The sequence below is a fragment of the Vespula pensylvanica genome, chromosome 1, assembly GCF_014466175.1.
Source record: "Vespula pensylvanica isolate Volc-1 chromosome 1, ASM1446617v1, whole genome shotgun sequence".
In the NCBI taxonomy this organism is placed as follows: domain Eukaryota; kingdom Metazoa; phylum Arthropoda; class Insecta; order Hymenoptera; family Vespidae; genus Vespula; species Vespula pensylvanica.
The window spans coordinates 4,869,684-4,883,226 of record NC_057685.1 but is presented as its reverse complement, the minus strand read 5'-3'; the positions used below and the strand labels follow the sequence as shown (position 1 = coordinate 4,883,226).

Below are 13,543 nucleotides of genomic sequence, written 5' to 3'. Positions count from 1 at the left end.
AGGAGAGAGAGACCGGGAGAGAAATTCTTATCTTTTTCAAAGAGAAAAGGTTTAGCAAGGTTAAGCATAAATTACTATATAAGTAAGGATAAGTATAAGAAATTTGATTATCAAAGAAACAAAAAAAGAACATTTTTTTCTTTCTCACTTCTTTGCATTTATTAATATTATTAATATTATTTTTTAACGACGAATTTTATCAAAAAAAAAAAAAAAATATATATTTTTATTAATTATTAAATATAGATATGAGAAGAAAAAAAGATAGCTTATTATAGATAGAAAATACACATCAACATACACATAAACATTTTCCTTTGACGTATGTAATGAAAAAAAAACAAACGGAAGTAGATCGAATCAGTGAAGAGAAGCATTTTTCTCTCTTTATCATCGAACTCGTGAATGACGAATTCATCACCATTTATACAGCAGAGAATCTCTCTTTTTTTTTCTCCCTTACTTGAATATGTTCATGAATTTATGCAAACAACTCAATCAGTTTTTACGATCGTATACTCTATATTGACGAATTAATTACTCTCGTTTATTTCTCTTAAGAAGAACAAATATACAACAAAGTGATACGTTCCTACGTAAAACTTAATTCGTAATTACGTTCAATTATTGTAAAAATGTTAACTATTTTTTATATACATACATAGGGTGTCACATTTTAAATATCTCGAACATTCGAGATGATCTTAAAAGTGGTCTTACAAATAATATATAATCTATATTTAAAATAATTTAAAATAAAGTAATATAATATTTTTACCTGTCAATTAAATTTACTAATTGTAATGATATACTTATCTACACACACATACACACACACACACACACACACACACACACACACATATGTATATTACCCAATGTAAAATATTTTAAATGTTCGACATAATTTAAAAAATGTCTTACAAATAAATAATAAAGTGTAACACTTTTCTAAATGTCAATTATAAATACTAATCATAACGAAAACGTAATATCCTATATATATCTAAAATCTTTTTCGATAAAGAAGACACCTGTTTTGAAATGTTTTATCTAACGCTTCTATTTTATCGTATTTACACTGTTATTGGATTAGTTAGAAAAATTTTTAATTTACTTACGATTCGTGAGGATTCGCCTGTTCGTTTTCCTTGCTTACGAAAGTCTCGTAATTCCTCTTCCTGGACATGTCGGCGAAGGACTGAACACGTTTGTGTCCAGTTATTGCCGATTAAATTGCGCTCGGTAGTTTATCGGGCCCGCCGTCACGAGTTTTCTCCTATCAGTCTCGCAGTCATGTGCTTCTTACGTACTCGTATATTACGTGCTCTTTTGTTTTCTTTAATTTCCCTTATATTTTCGCTTTCTTCTTCTTTGTCAAACACATACGCATTATATGTATATATGTGTGTTCGTTGTAACTGAACGTTTTCGTTTGAACGTAAGGACGTAATAAAACTATTTTATACTGACTAGCTTGTTCGATTACTTATCAATCATTCTATCGATATCAATTATATTGTTATTTATAATTCGTGATTTTTCATTATATTTTATATAAAGAGATGATATCATACGATCGAAAATTTCTTGAAAATCGTAAACAAGTATACCGAACGCTATACTAAAGTTTACTGTTAATAAGATCCCGAAGACCGTTTCGTATTAAAAGTCCTTATTATGATAACCTTGTTTGATTATTTACACGTTATTCGAAATGTACTATGGATGACAAGTCTTTGTTTATTCAGCTCATTATCCTCTCTATTTCTCTCTCTCTCTCTCTCTCTCTCTTTCTTTTTTCTCTTTGTTCTTTTTATTTAACTATCCTCTCTTCTTCTTCTCGATCATTTCTTTTATGCAGTTAACGTTGATGTACTGAAAGGAATGAGAAGAAGTATAAATATATTATATTGATTTATCTATAATTTATCTATGATTAAGCTATGTATACGAAACACAAATTTATAACATGTCGATGATCCAAATATTTTTCATAATTACTAATAATAAGTTTCAGTTATTTCAGATAGTAACCAATAATATAATCTTGGCTATTGGATTTTTAATGCGTAATCGACTTTGAAGTTTATAATATGATTCGATGTATATTATGTTATCGTTATCGATTATTTCACAAGATTTTAATCGAACGACAAAGTTTATTGTCATAAAAGGAAATATTTTTGATGATTCATTGATTTATATAGATGTAAAATTCATTTATCCTTGAAATCAAAGATGAGCAGTGATTTCAGGAAATTTCTTTGAGTAAAACAAAAAAAAAAAAGGAGGAAAAAAGAATAAAAAAAGAGAAAGAAAAAAATAACAAATTTACATAAATACATATGAATTTACTTGGGATCGTTTCGATCATTCTTATGTATACATAGATGTTAAATGTATAAATGATTCGCATCAATTCATTAACCAAACGGTTGAAACACATGTCATTATGTAATTACGTTGAACGTTTTTTAATTGATGGATTTATGTTTGAAAAAATTCCACTTCTTTTATTTTTTTCTTTTCTTTTCGTATCAACACTAGTTATACTATCGTTGGTTCAATTATTGAAAAAAAAGATGGTCGTTTTAAATGATATAATTTTTTTCCTTTTTCTTTCTATTTATCGTAAGTTCACGTTTCGTTTGGCTTAATGTTGGTAAATGTATGAGAATTATTTTTGATCTTAAAAGAGAAAGATTCGAGAAACACGAAGGAAAAAGTATGTATCGGTTTGTTTGGTTGATTGAAAACGATAGCAACGTGGACCAACGATGACGATGAATTTAATCGAGTAACTTGTTAAGCTTACAAAAGTCGCGTGCTGCGATGATAAATTAAGTTGAGCTATTTCTCTCTCTCTCTCTCTCTCTATCTTTTTATCTCTTTCTCTCTCTACGCTGATTCATGTTCTGACTAGCCAGGAGCCTAAGTGTCTCTTCTCGTGTAATAATATTTTCACACTTACATCTATTATTCTCAAATACACCCACGCTCACACGTATATATATATATATATGTATATATAAAACTATTTTTCATTAATGATGTCATCGTTTTTATAACTGGAATTTCTATTTTTTAATTCATGCTATGAACATTCTAATATAAAAATTGATAATGATTAGAGTACGTTGAGTAGTAGGAAAATTGTGTAAATCCAATAATTTCTTAACAGAATGAGAAGTATCGTAATAACTAGTCGCCAAGCTGACTGACTCGGATCATTTTATTTAGTGTATAGATTTCTTCATGCACAGCTATCACGAACAGATCGGTCTTACATCGTTATTTTAATGATACAGATAATGAAACAATGGATAAGAAACTTGAATTATCTACATAATGAAGTCTTGATTCTTTTAGGATGTATTTGTGACAATGAATATAAGTACATTCAGAGATTATCAAATTTAAGTGTAAATCTTCTAACAATATAATTGAAATATTTTAATTAATAGAAAAAAATGAATTATAAGAACAGATTATTAGATCTTTGAAGTCTTATTTCTTATATGGATAGCCGATGGACAGTATTCGTGTATAGTCACGAGATTCGATAAGGACTATCAAAATGTTGCTCGTGACTGATTTGGATTATGTCACGTGCTTGATGACATATGTTGTTTTCTGGACCGGGCAATAGTTCGAAAATGTTAAAATAGATATGGTCGATCACTAAAATCCAATTTGTTTGCCACTCGTTTTTGAATGTTTCTTCAAATATTGATACAATGAATGATAATTCTATAGGCATGTGTTCTGTTCGATTTCAAAATGAAAAGAAATCATTCGATTCAATTGATTTTATCGTTGGATTTATCTGATCTAGAATATCTTTTAAGAGAGAGAAAGAAAATGAGAGGATGGCGAGAGAGAGAGCAAGAGATAGGTCTTATACCTTATGTTTATTTTCTTTAAAAATCTCTAAGAAGGTCGATTATATTAAATCTGTCTCTCTTACCAATAAGAATGATATGATATAGAAGCTCTGCAGTTCGAGATTTGTGTTAAGGCCTTTTGACAATCAAGTTAGTCTGATAAGATTAGATGGAAAGTAAATGAAATGAAAATAAATTTATCGGTAGACGTTACTAGAAGATATCGAAAAGTTGGAAAGTAAATATTCAGAGGAGAGTATATTTAGTGATTATCTAAAAGAAAGTTTTTTGTTTATAATGTGCAATACATTGACATATATAAATAATGACATATATATAAATAGTAATTACATAATAACAATATATATATATATATATGTATACACTATGTATATATATATATGTATATATATAGATTTGTGTGTATACACTTATAATTAGAATGATATATATTTGTAATATTGTATTTATATCTTAATTATTTTTATCCTTTCGTATTTTCATCATGTTGCGTTTTGAACGATTATTATCTTCAGATCGGACATCTGTTATTGTTGCTGTCGAATGTCACCTGAAAAGAAATTGACTTATCTAATTACGTTGGACGCGTGTGTAAACATGTCCAGTATTCACAAGTTATTTTCAACTGGTCGATTGAATGATCTTTCTTGTTAGCTTCCCTTTGAAATTTCTAACATACTGAATTTGATTGACACATAGTCGTGAAGCTATAAACATACATACATAGATATATATATATATATATATACACTCAACATACTCGCGCTGGCGTATGTATGCGTGTGTGTGTATGTATACACAGGTATTTATGCTTGACGGTTGAGGAAAACATTAGAATTAGAAGCATTAGTATTAAAGTAAGTAAAGAAGAGATTATGTACAATTATTTTTAACTACCTAGTATCTAATATCTAATAATGACCTTCGCTAATAAAAGACATAACACAATATACATATCGACTTTGTTACATCTTCTATATTTAACGGTAATCTTCTAGAATGTTATCGTTGAAGCAAAAGAGTTTTTTGTCAAAACATATATTACGAGAAGGAGTGCTAATAAAACTGTCGAGAATCGAGCAGGAATTAGAATTTTTATTTCTTACGAGCGAGCGAACGATAAGAATTTTTTATTTTTTAGACTAGTGAAGAAAACAACATTCGAGATAGGAAGAACCATATGGATCTCGAGAATGTTGATCCTTGTCTATTCGCTTTTGAATAAAAATCAAAAAAGAAAATCTAGAAAAAAGCAGATTAATTGATGTTTCGCAATGTGACTAATTATTCGCATAAGATAAGAGATAATCAAACTCAATGTCGTAGAAACAGCTTCCTTCTTAAATAAACAACGAAGTATCATATTATAAACATTTTTTATAGATATATTTAACAAAAAAAATTAATAAAAGGCGAAAGATAAAACAGAAAAATCTTTTTTCTTTTCTCTTTCTTTCTTTCTTTTTTTTCTTTTTTTTTTTTTTTTTTTATCGAAATAAACAGCTCATTCGAGAAGATTAAAGAGGTCTTATGTCATGTGATCTATAGAAATGTCTGGAAAGAAATACGAGATGACTTCCCATATTACTCTTCTCACGATTGTCAACACTAATTAATGAATTTGTGACGGACAAAGTAGTGGACGGTGTGTAAACAATCCGATTAAAATTTTCATCAGCGACATGTTGAAGGCGTTCGAGACTATAACTGACAGACGACTGAAAAAACATGAGTATCATAGCATGCAAATGAGATCGTTTATTATTGAAAACGAACAAAGAAAAATAAAAAGGAAGAGAGAGGAAAACAAACAAAAAATAAAATGAACACGTTTGAACATTGAAATCATTATCCTTTGACGCACGATGAATTCGTTTTGCGTTGGGTATATTACCTCGACTCTTTTCCAGTCCACCTTGACCTACAGTTGCAATACGTAATGCAGTAAACAGAAACAAACGGATCGATAAAACGTTTTGACACTCAGAAAGCACGTGGTCGGAACGCGTGGTAGATTCTCTCGCGTTGGTCTTCTATGTAAAAAAAAAAAAAAAAAAAAAAAAAAAGGAAAAAAAAGGAAGAAAGGCAACAGAAAAGAAAAGAAAAAAATATTATAAGCGTTACGAGACAATCTCTTTTTTCTCATTTTCCAGATATTCTCCACGAATTCCATCCAAAACATAATTATTTAAAATAAAAATAATAATTTGATCGAGACAACGGATACGATATGTTAATATAATAAAAATATTTGTAACATAAATAATATTTAATATAAGAATGATTAATTTGTAAGAGATTTCCAGAAATGTAAAGATTTCATAGGACGTTTTTGAGAGTTCGCGAGAATATCGCAGTAACAGTCTTATCTTTAAAATACTTCGATCTACAAGGTTCTTAAAAATTGTATGTAAATTATAATATAGATCGTGGTACCATTGCAAATAAATGTATTAGGCTACAAGATAAAGAGATTGAGAAACACTGATTGTGACGTATTCGATTTATTTATAATTAATATTATTTGATCTAAAAGATAAAAATAATTATATACGATCGATAATAGAATATAATTATTAATATAACGACACTTTCAAACATTTGATTTATATGTATATAAATCAATTTATATACATATAAATCAAATATATAAAAAGAAACAAGAAATTCGCGTAAACAAAACGAGTCAAGCATATTAATTTTTGTAGCCGGTATACGCCGGTTATTAATTCTTGATTTTATTGCCTTTGTGCGAGACGCGCACGCGTGCGCTTGCGCTTGCGCTTTCTTGTGCACGTGACAAACACGTGGTTTTGAGTGGAAGAGCGCCTGACGGATTACGCGTGCGTCGTGTGTGCGCAGAGGCCGAGTGACGGGGATGCTTCGATCGACGCATTCTCACTTTTTTTTTTGCTTATTCTATCATCGCTCTCTTTACCCTTTCTCACTCTCTCACTTTGTCTCTTTCTTCTAATTTCGTATTACGCATAACGATTGACTATTCTAACGCATCTTATTCACAAGTGGAAAGTGCTAAATAAATAACACCTTTGAAACGAGATGATCAACTTTTAAGAAGGTTCATTTTTCTTTCTCGAGGATAAATGAATCAAATATAAAAAGAAAGATTTTTATTTTTTTTTTATTTCTCGTATTTTTCCTGTTTTCGTAATGAGTAAGATAGTCTAATCTTTTGATAAAATATAAAACGGATTTCATATATTGTAATCATTTTTTTTTTCGAGATAAATATTTGCAAAAGGTTATGACGGAAGATAGAGAAGAAATTTTCAATTGAAACGATTTCAAGATTTTTACTACCAACCTAACTGCATTTTGTATACTGTCGTTCCACGAATAATTTTGGCTTACGCCCAGTCATTCAATTACCGCCAGTATGATGCTGTCTCAAAGTTGATCTCTCTCTTTCAGTTTATTAAGAATAAGAAGTTTCATTTTAATATAATGGCAGAACAGAGTAAATCGGCATCACTAACGGAAAAGTGTTCACTTTCGTCGAACGACTTCGATAGCTTTTTTGAGGTAATTGATTCAGTGTGTACGTGGAATTTGTAAATAAGCATGAAAGATACACTTACAAAAATAATCTACTTTTTTCTTATTTTTCCTGCTTACATTGCGTGCATGTTTGTTACATGTATCGTTATATTAAAATTCTTTGCACTAATATAAAAAGCTAATAACAGTCATTATAGTTTTTCTTTTTTTTTTTTTTTTTCAAAGCAAATTATCTTGCGTTCATGATTTAATAATAAATTTCTAAAGCTATCGTACATATTCGTACAAAAGATTTTCCATTGATTATAGATTATTTGGAAATAATGATAAATATGAAAAAAAAAAAAAAAAATGGAAATGTAGATAATTATCATAAAAAAGGACTCACACGTTCGACATTTTGTTTAATATATGTCGTCAGTCACGAGTAATGAAAAAAACATTGTTTCTTATCCAATTGCGATGCGCATTTATCTTTTCTTCTTATAAATAATATATTCGCATTAATCACACGCGTCGATATACATAGATTATTCGTTCGTGAATATACATCCTGCGTATCGTAGAAAATGCGACATAATTTGAGGGACATTGTCGAAACGTATACGACGATCGACGAGCACTCTTCAGGCTAATTTATGTACTCATTTTTGATAAAGTGGCGCTACCGTCGGTAAGTTAGAAAACCCGCCATGTTTAAATGCATTAATTCTATATATGTAGTACTACTGTATTGCTAATTAAGGTCGGGAAAATGTCGAGTTTTACGTCACCGAAAAAAAGCATAGATAATCTTGAAAAGAACTATTAAAAAGTGACATTTATCAAAAAGATTTCTACCATCTGATTCGTTTTTTAAAACAATTTACATTTTAATAAATAATAGAAATATTAAATATAGAAATATATAGAAATAAGCATAAAAGAATGAAATGGTTTTTTGTATTATCACAAATAGAAGAGATATCTTGGATGGGTTGTTCGAGGCGAACCACCTTGTATATTTATTGTATGTTTATGTCATGTTTTTTGTTTTACAAAGCTTTAATTATGTGTAAGGTAAATGTAACACTTCTAAGAATTCTTGGATTTTATTACTAATAAGTAAAATTTCTGAATTATTTAGCAAAACTTTTTGCTGATAAGAATTTTTTTTGGATAAGTGAATCTTCTGAAATAAATTTTCTTGACGCATGGAATATTATAAGTGAATAAAGTTATAGAAATGATTTTTTTTTTTTTTTTTTTTTTTTTTCATTATTAATGTATGTGTAAGAATGTTCAATACGTGCACGTGCAAACTGAAACCCGACAAATAAAACACGTGTCGAGTTTGTGTGGCTTCTAGTAAACAATACTATCTTTTAAATGAATCAAGTCAGATTCAAGGGATCTAAGTTTTAAGGTCAAGAGAATAGTGTTATTTGGTTCGCGTAGTTTCCACGTTGATCATGGATTTCACTCATAAAAGAGTATATCAGATTCTATCCTCTATTTTGGAGCCACTCGAAGCGGATTTGCCGACGGATGAGAACGGTGACGAGGAAGCATAAATTTGCAAAGTACAAATAAAATTTCCATTTCTTTTCATTTTTTCTTCTTCCGTTTCTTTTTTCTGTAATATAAACGAAACTATCGTGTTCGCGCGTGAGATGCGATTATTTAATGAATATTACAAAAAAATCCAAGTACCAAACTTTGAAATGTAAATTTTGTGTTCGGTTTCTTAAAAAAAAAAAAAAAAAAAAAAACATTTTTTTTTAATTATACCTACGAACAATATGAAACGTATGAGTTATCATCGATCGCGATCTACCGCGGATTTATGTTCTTTAAATGCTATCGATGATCTTATAAACGAGAAGTATATGAAAACGTCGAACACTTCTTTTGATGTAAGTGTAAGAATTAAAACGAATATGTAATCAAAAGAATATTGGGTGTGAAAACGTATATTTAGATCAAATTTCGAGATATGTACGATCGAATTGATATAAAGAAATGATTTTTATAGATCGAGAATATTTTGATAGAAAACAATGTTACTGAAAATGAAACGAATTATTGGCCGAACTGTGATACATCTATGTGGACAAGATCGTGCGAATACGAAGTGATCGATCCGATTTCTGGAAATGTTGTTGGAACAGTACCAAAATGGTTGAAAGGTAGTCTGTTGAGAAATGGTCCTGGTAGTTTAAAAGTGGGAGATTATACTTTCAATCATCTGTTTGATAGTTCAGCGCTTTTGCACAGGTAATTACGAAAAATTTCTGTTACCTTGAGATATCGCAAAATTATCCACAAAAAAAAAAAAAATAAAATTTCATTCTTTGTCATATTTTGTAAAAATTATTCATGTCCTTTTTAAATTATATCAAAAATTAATATATAACAAATTATAAACGAATGTAAGTCAAGATAAGTGTATGCTATGCTACGTTCACTCGGAGTTTTTAATTCGTGCAGAATTTTTTCTGACGATTACAATATTTTTAATAGAAAGAAAAATGTTAAATGTGATTCTTAAATGTTACAGAAATCCTAATAAGATTTAATAATAAAATTGCAGATTTGAAATATCGGATGGACGTGTAACTTATCAAAGAAGATTTGTACAAACTGAGAGTTATAAAAAAAATAAAGCAGCGCAAAGAATCGTTGTATCGGAATTTGGTACAAAAGCAGTGCCAGATCCTTGTCAAAGTATTTTCAAAAGGTATATATAAGTTCTTTCTTTTAATTCTTATATTCCTACAAAATATTAAAAGTATAATAATTTAAGATTATTTAACAAAAAGTTTGACGAAACGTGCTTGACAAGTTACTTATGTTATACTTAGAATTGCTGCAGTATTTAATCCATCGGAAAGCATCTCTGATAATACGATGATATCAGTTTATCCACTTGGTGACGAATATTACACGTTCACGGAATCTCCCATAATCCATCGAATCGATCCAGAAACCTTGGAGACCAAGGGTAGAGTAAGTAAAGTTAAAAGTAAAAAGATTCTGTTGTTTCTTCAAATATGTAGTATAAATAGAATTATAATAAAAATAATTTTATTATAAATTTAGGTGAATGTATCAAATTACGTAAATATCGTTAGTCATACTTCTCATCCTCACGTGATGAACGATGGTACTGTTTATAACGTTGGACTCAGTATAACTTCACATGGTCCTGCTTACACTGTTGTTTGTTTTTCACCTGCTCGAATTACTATTGGTAATTTTAGTGAAATTATATGTTAAAATATAACTCGTTATATCTAAAAAAAAAAAAAATAAAATACAAAATACTTAATAGAAAATATAAATAAGAATATATATATATATGATGTACGTGCGTATATATTATACATATAATGTAGAATATTTATATTTTTTATTCATTTTAGATGAAACTGGTGAAGAAAAGGAATTAACCATGTTTGATCAAGCCACTATTGTTGCTACCATTCCTTCTAGATGGTTTCTAAATCCTTCCTATATGCATACTTTCGGCATCACTGAAAATTATTTCATTATCATTGAACAACCTTTGGCCGTTTCTCTTCCAAGTATGATAGCTCGTCAAATTAAACAGGAAGCTATGATAGGTTGCATAAAATGGCATGAAAATAAAGACGTATGAATGTGATTTCTATTTTGATTAAATTCAAGTATAATTATAATCGTATTTATAAATATCTAATTAAAATTTACAGACACTCATACACGTACTATCGAAACAGACTGGTCTGGTAGAGAGAACTTTTATCGCTGAGAAATTTTTCTACCTACATATTATTAATCAATTTGAAACTCGTGATAGAGATTACATCGTTCTTGATATCTGTTGTTATCGAGATGCAAAAATGTTGGAATGTATGTACATTGAAACGATGAAGGTATGTAGATTGATATCTAATTAAAAAAAAAATTAATAAGTAATATTATATCAAAAATATTCTATATCTTATCTAACTATATCTATATAATAATCTTAATATAGAATATAATAATAATAATAACAGATATAGAATATTAATATATGATCCTTTATAATTTATTATAGAATTTGCATAAGAATCCAGATTACGCTAAATTATTTCGTGGCAGACCCTTACGTTTCATTTTACCAATGAAAAAATTTTCCAACGACATCCCTTTGGAACATAATTTAATAAATGTTAAAACGGTCTATCAGAGTGCAGAAATATTTGAAGGATTCAAACTTGATGAGAAAAGTGAAACTAACGATAAATTTATTGGCGAGAATAATTTCAACGAAGATACTAACTTTGAGGAATTCAAAATAAAAAATGAGGATCACAGTAAAAATCTTCTTGAAAGAAAAGCCACGGCTCATAGGCTACCAAATGGCAATATCTTCGTTAAACCGGAGCTTCTTTGCGATCTAGGCTGTGAAACACCTCGTATAAATTACGATTCTTATGTTGGAACGGAGTACCGTTACTTTTATGCGATATCCAGTGACGTTGATATAGAACATCCTGGCACGGTAACCGAAAAAAAAAATTAACGAATTAAGGAAAAATTTGAATTTTTTCAATTACACGATTTATTATCATTTCATTTATAGCTCATCAAAGTGGACACAGTGAAAAAAACGAAGAAAATATGGTGTGAAAAAAACGTTTATCCGAGTGAACCAATTTTTGTACCTGACCCACACGGAAAGGTAATAAACATTTTTTGATAATAAAGCAAACGGATAATTCATTAATGTTTAATTTAACAGAAGGAGGACGATGGAGTGATCTTGAGTGCTCTTTTATGGGGCCAAGATCATGAGACACAAGCTGGTTTACTGATTTTGGATGCTGAAACTTTTATCGAACTTGCCAGAGCTACTTTCGATACACCGGGACCTGTACCAAAGTGTTTACATGGCTGGTTTACATTCAATAAATAATGTTTTAATGCCGTTCTTAAAACTTAAGTAGATAGATATTTATAATATTGAATGGTTCTGATGATGCGTTGTATATTATGTAAAATTTTTACATTTAAGTTAGTCATATAAAACATTTTATGTTTCTTATGTATATTTATGTTTCTGTTTATAATAATACAATACAATAATGATAATAATGATGATTACTAATGTCGAAATAAACAGTAGGTATATTAATATTTCAATGAAAACGAGATTTAATGCTTTTTTTTTTTTTTCTGTTACTAGATTCATCACTAGCACTTTTATTATTTATATAATTAATTTTTAAAGTCATATCATTATATATTGTACAAGAAATATGTTTGTTTTTGTTTGGTCTTATAGAGAATAGTACAATGATTAAATTTCATGAATATCGTAACGAGAACGTAAGCACGATAAACCATTAAACATTATTCACAATAGCGTAGTAGCGCATTTATGAAGTGCTATTATCATATCAATTTAAACAACTTTACTAATTAATTGTTCTCACAAGAATAGAATGCATCATGGTAATATAATCGGATGGAATGTAAAATGCTCTAGAATCTATGGATTATTGTAACATAGAGTATTTAATCTGATTAAAAAATTTAATTATGTTATTGTGCGCGTCTTGTTTTGATTTTTTGTTTGTTTATAATGTTGATTTATATTAGAAAACATTGAAGGTAGCTTAATCCTACTCATGACATTATATGTTAAAAGATAAAACAGATCATTTATATTTTGATCAATTTTAATTCATAAGAATCTGTTTATTATTTACAAAGTTAAAAAAGAAAAGAAAAAGCAAAGAGAAAGAAAAAAACATTATTGAACTAAATGCGTATAAGTATTTACAATTGCCAGTGTTTTTCAGAGAAGAATAAAGGAATGAAATTATTATGAACATATTTAATGTCATGATGGTTGCAATAAGACATACCTTCATATATTTCTTCATTAATATTTCAACACGTGTGATACGAATGTTTTTCTTATGTCTCAACCAACATATTTAACAATTATAATAAATAATAGTCTGGCACAACCATAGTCAGATAGTTACGAGCTAAGGGAGCATTCCATGAGTGCTATATTGTCTTTGTTCTACTTAAATAATTATTTTCTTATTTAAATTATGCTTGGTTTTTTTTTTGCTTTGTTTTATTTTATTTTTTTT

At 28.8% G+C, this 13,543-nt stretch overlaps 3 protein-coding genes across 10 annotated transcripts in view; 1 reads left to right on the top strand and 2 right to left on the bottom strand.

Annotated features, from left to right (window-relative positions):
* LOC122627976 (facilitated trehalose transporter Tret1-like) overlaps positions 1-1,252 on the bottom strand; it is an 11,503-nt gene extending 10,251 nt beyond the window's left edge. Inside the window, exon 1 of the mRNA XM_043809727.1 lies at positions 1,122-1,252. Coding sequence (XP_043665662.1) covers positions 1,122-1,189 — 68 coding nt within the window. The 5' untranslated portion in view covers positions 1,190-1,252. The remainder of the gene's footprint in view (positions 1-1,121) is intronic.
* The window catches only part of LOC122627915 (chloride channel protein 2), a 42,424-nt gene that overhangs the window by 2,366 nt on the left and 26,515 nt on the right, over positions 1-13,543 (bottom strand). Inside the window, exon 16 of one of the 6 annotated variants that reach the window (XM_043809569.1) lies at positions 1,122-1,796. The exons of 3 other annotated variants lie outside the window; for them this stretch is intronic. The gene's annotated coding sequence lies outside the window, so the exon portion shown is untranslated. Of the gene's footprint in view, positions 1-1,121; positions 1,797-2,857; positions 2,878-13,543 lie in introns of those variants that run through there. 2 more of the 6 variants (XM_043809560.1, XM_043809590.1) reach the window with 2 other exon arrangements.
* Positions 7,160-13,502, top strand: LOC122627968 (carotenoid isomerooxygenase). 3 transcript variants are annotated; one of them, XM_043809692.1, is made up of 10 exons: positions 7,160-7,451; positions 9,442-9,683; positions 10,000-10,146; positions 10,271-10,415; positions 10,509-10,659; positions 10,832-11,061; positions 11,141-11,323; positions 11,491-11,937; positions 12,019-12,117; positions 12,178-13,502. In XM_043809692.1, exons 1-10 carry the CDS (start codon positions 7,374-7,376, stop codon positions 12,349-12,351), a joined length of 1,896 nt encoding a protein of 631 aa, XP_043665627.1. In that variant the 5' UTR covers positions 7,160-7,373; the 3' UTR covers positions 12,352-13,502. The 3 variants fall into 3 exon arrangements, with proteins under 3 accessions (XP_043665627.1, XP_043665637.1, XP_043665618.1); XM_043809702.1 differs by lacking the exon at positions 7,160-7,451 and adding an exon at positions 8,862-8,989; XM_043809683.1 differs by lacking the exon at positions 7,160-7,451 and adding an exon at positions 9,118-9,322.

Excerpts from the sequence above, each read along its gene's own strand:
- LOC122627968 (XM_043809683.1), top strand. The coding sequence starts at position 9,209 with ATGAAACGTATGAGTTATCATCGATCGCGATCTACCGCGGATTTATGT. Across the intron at positions 10,416-10,508 it reads CCTTGGAGACCAAGGGTAGA|GTGAATGTATCAAATTACGT; the intron begins GTAAGTAAAGTT and ends TTATAAATTTAG. Across the intron at positions 12,118-12,177 it reads TACCTGACCCACACGGAAAG|AAGGAGGACGATGGAGTGAT; the intron begins GTAATAAACATT and ends TTAATTTAACAG.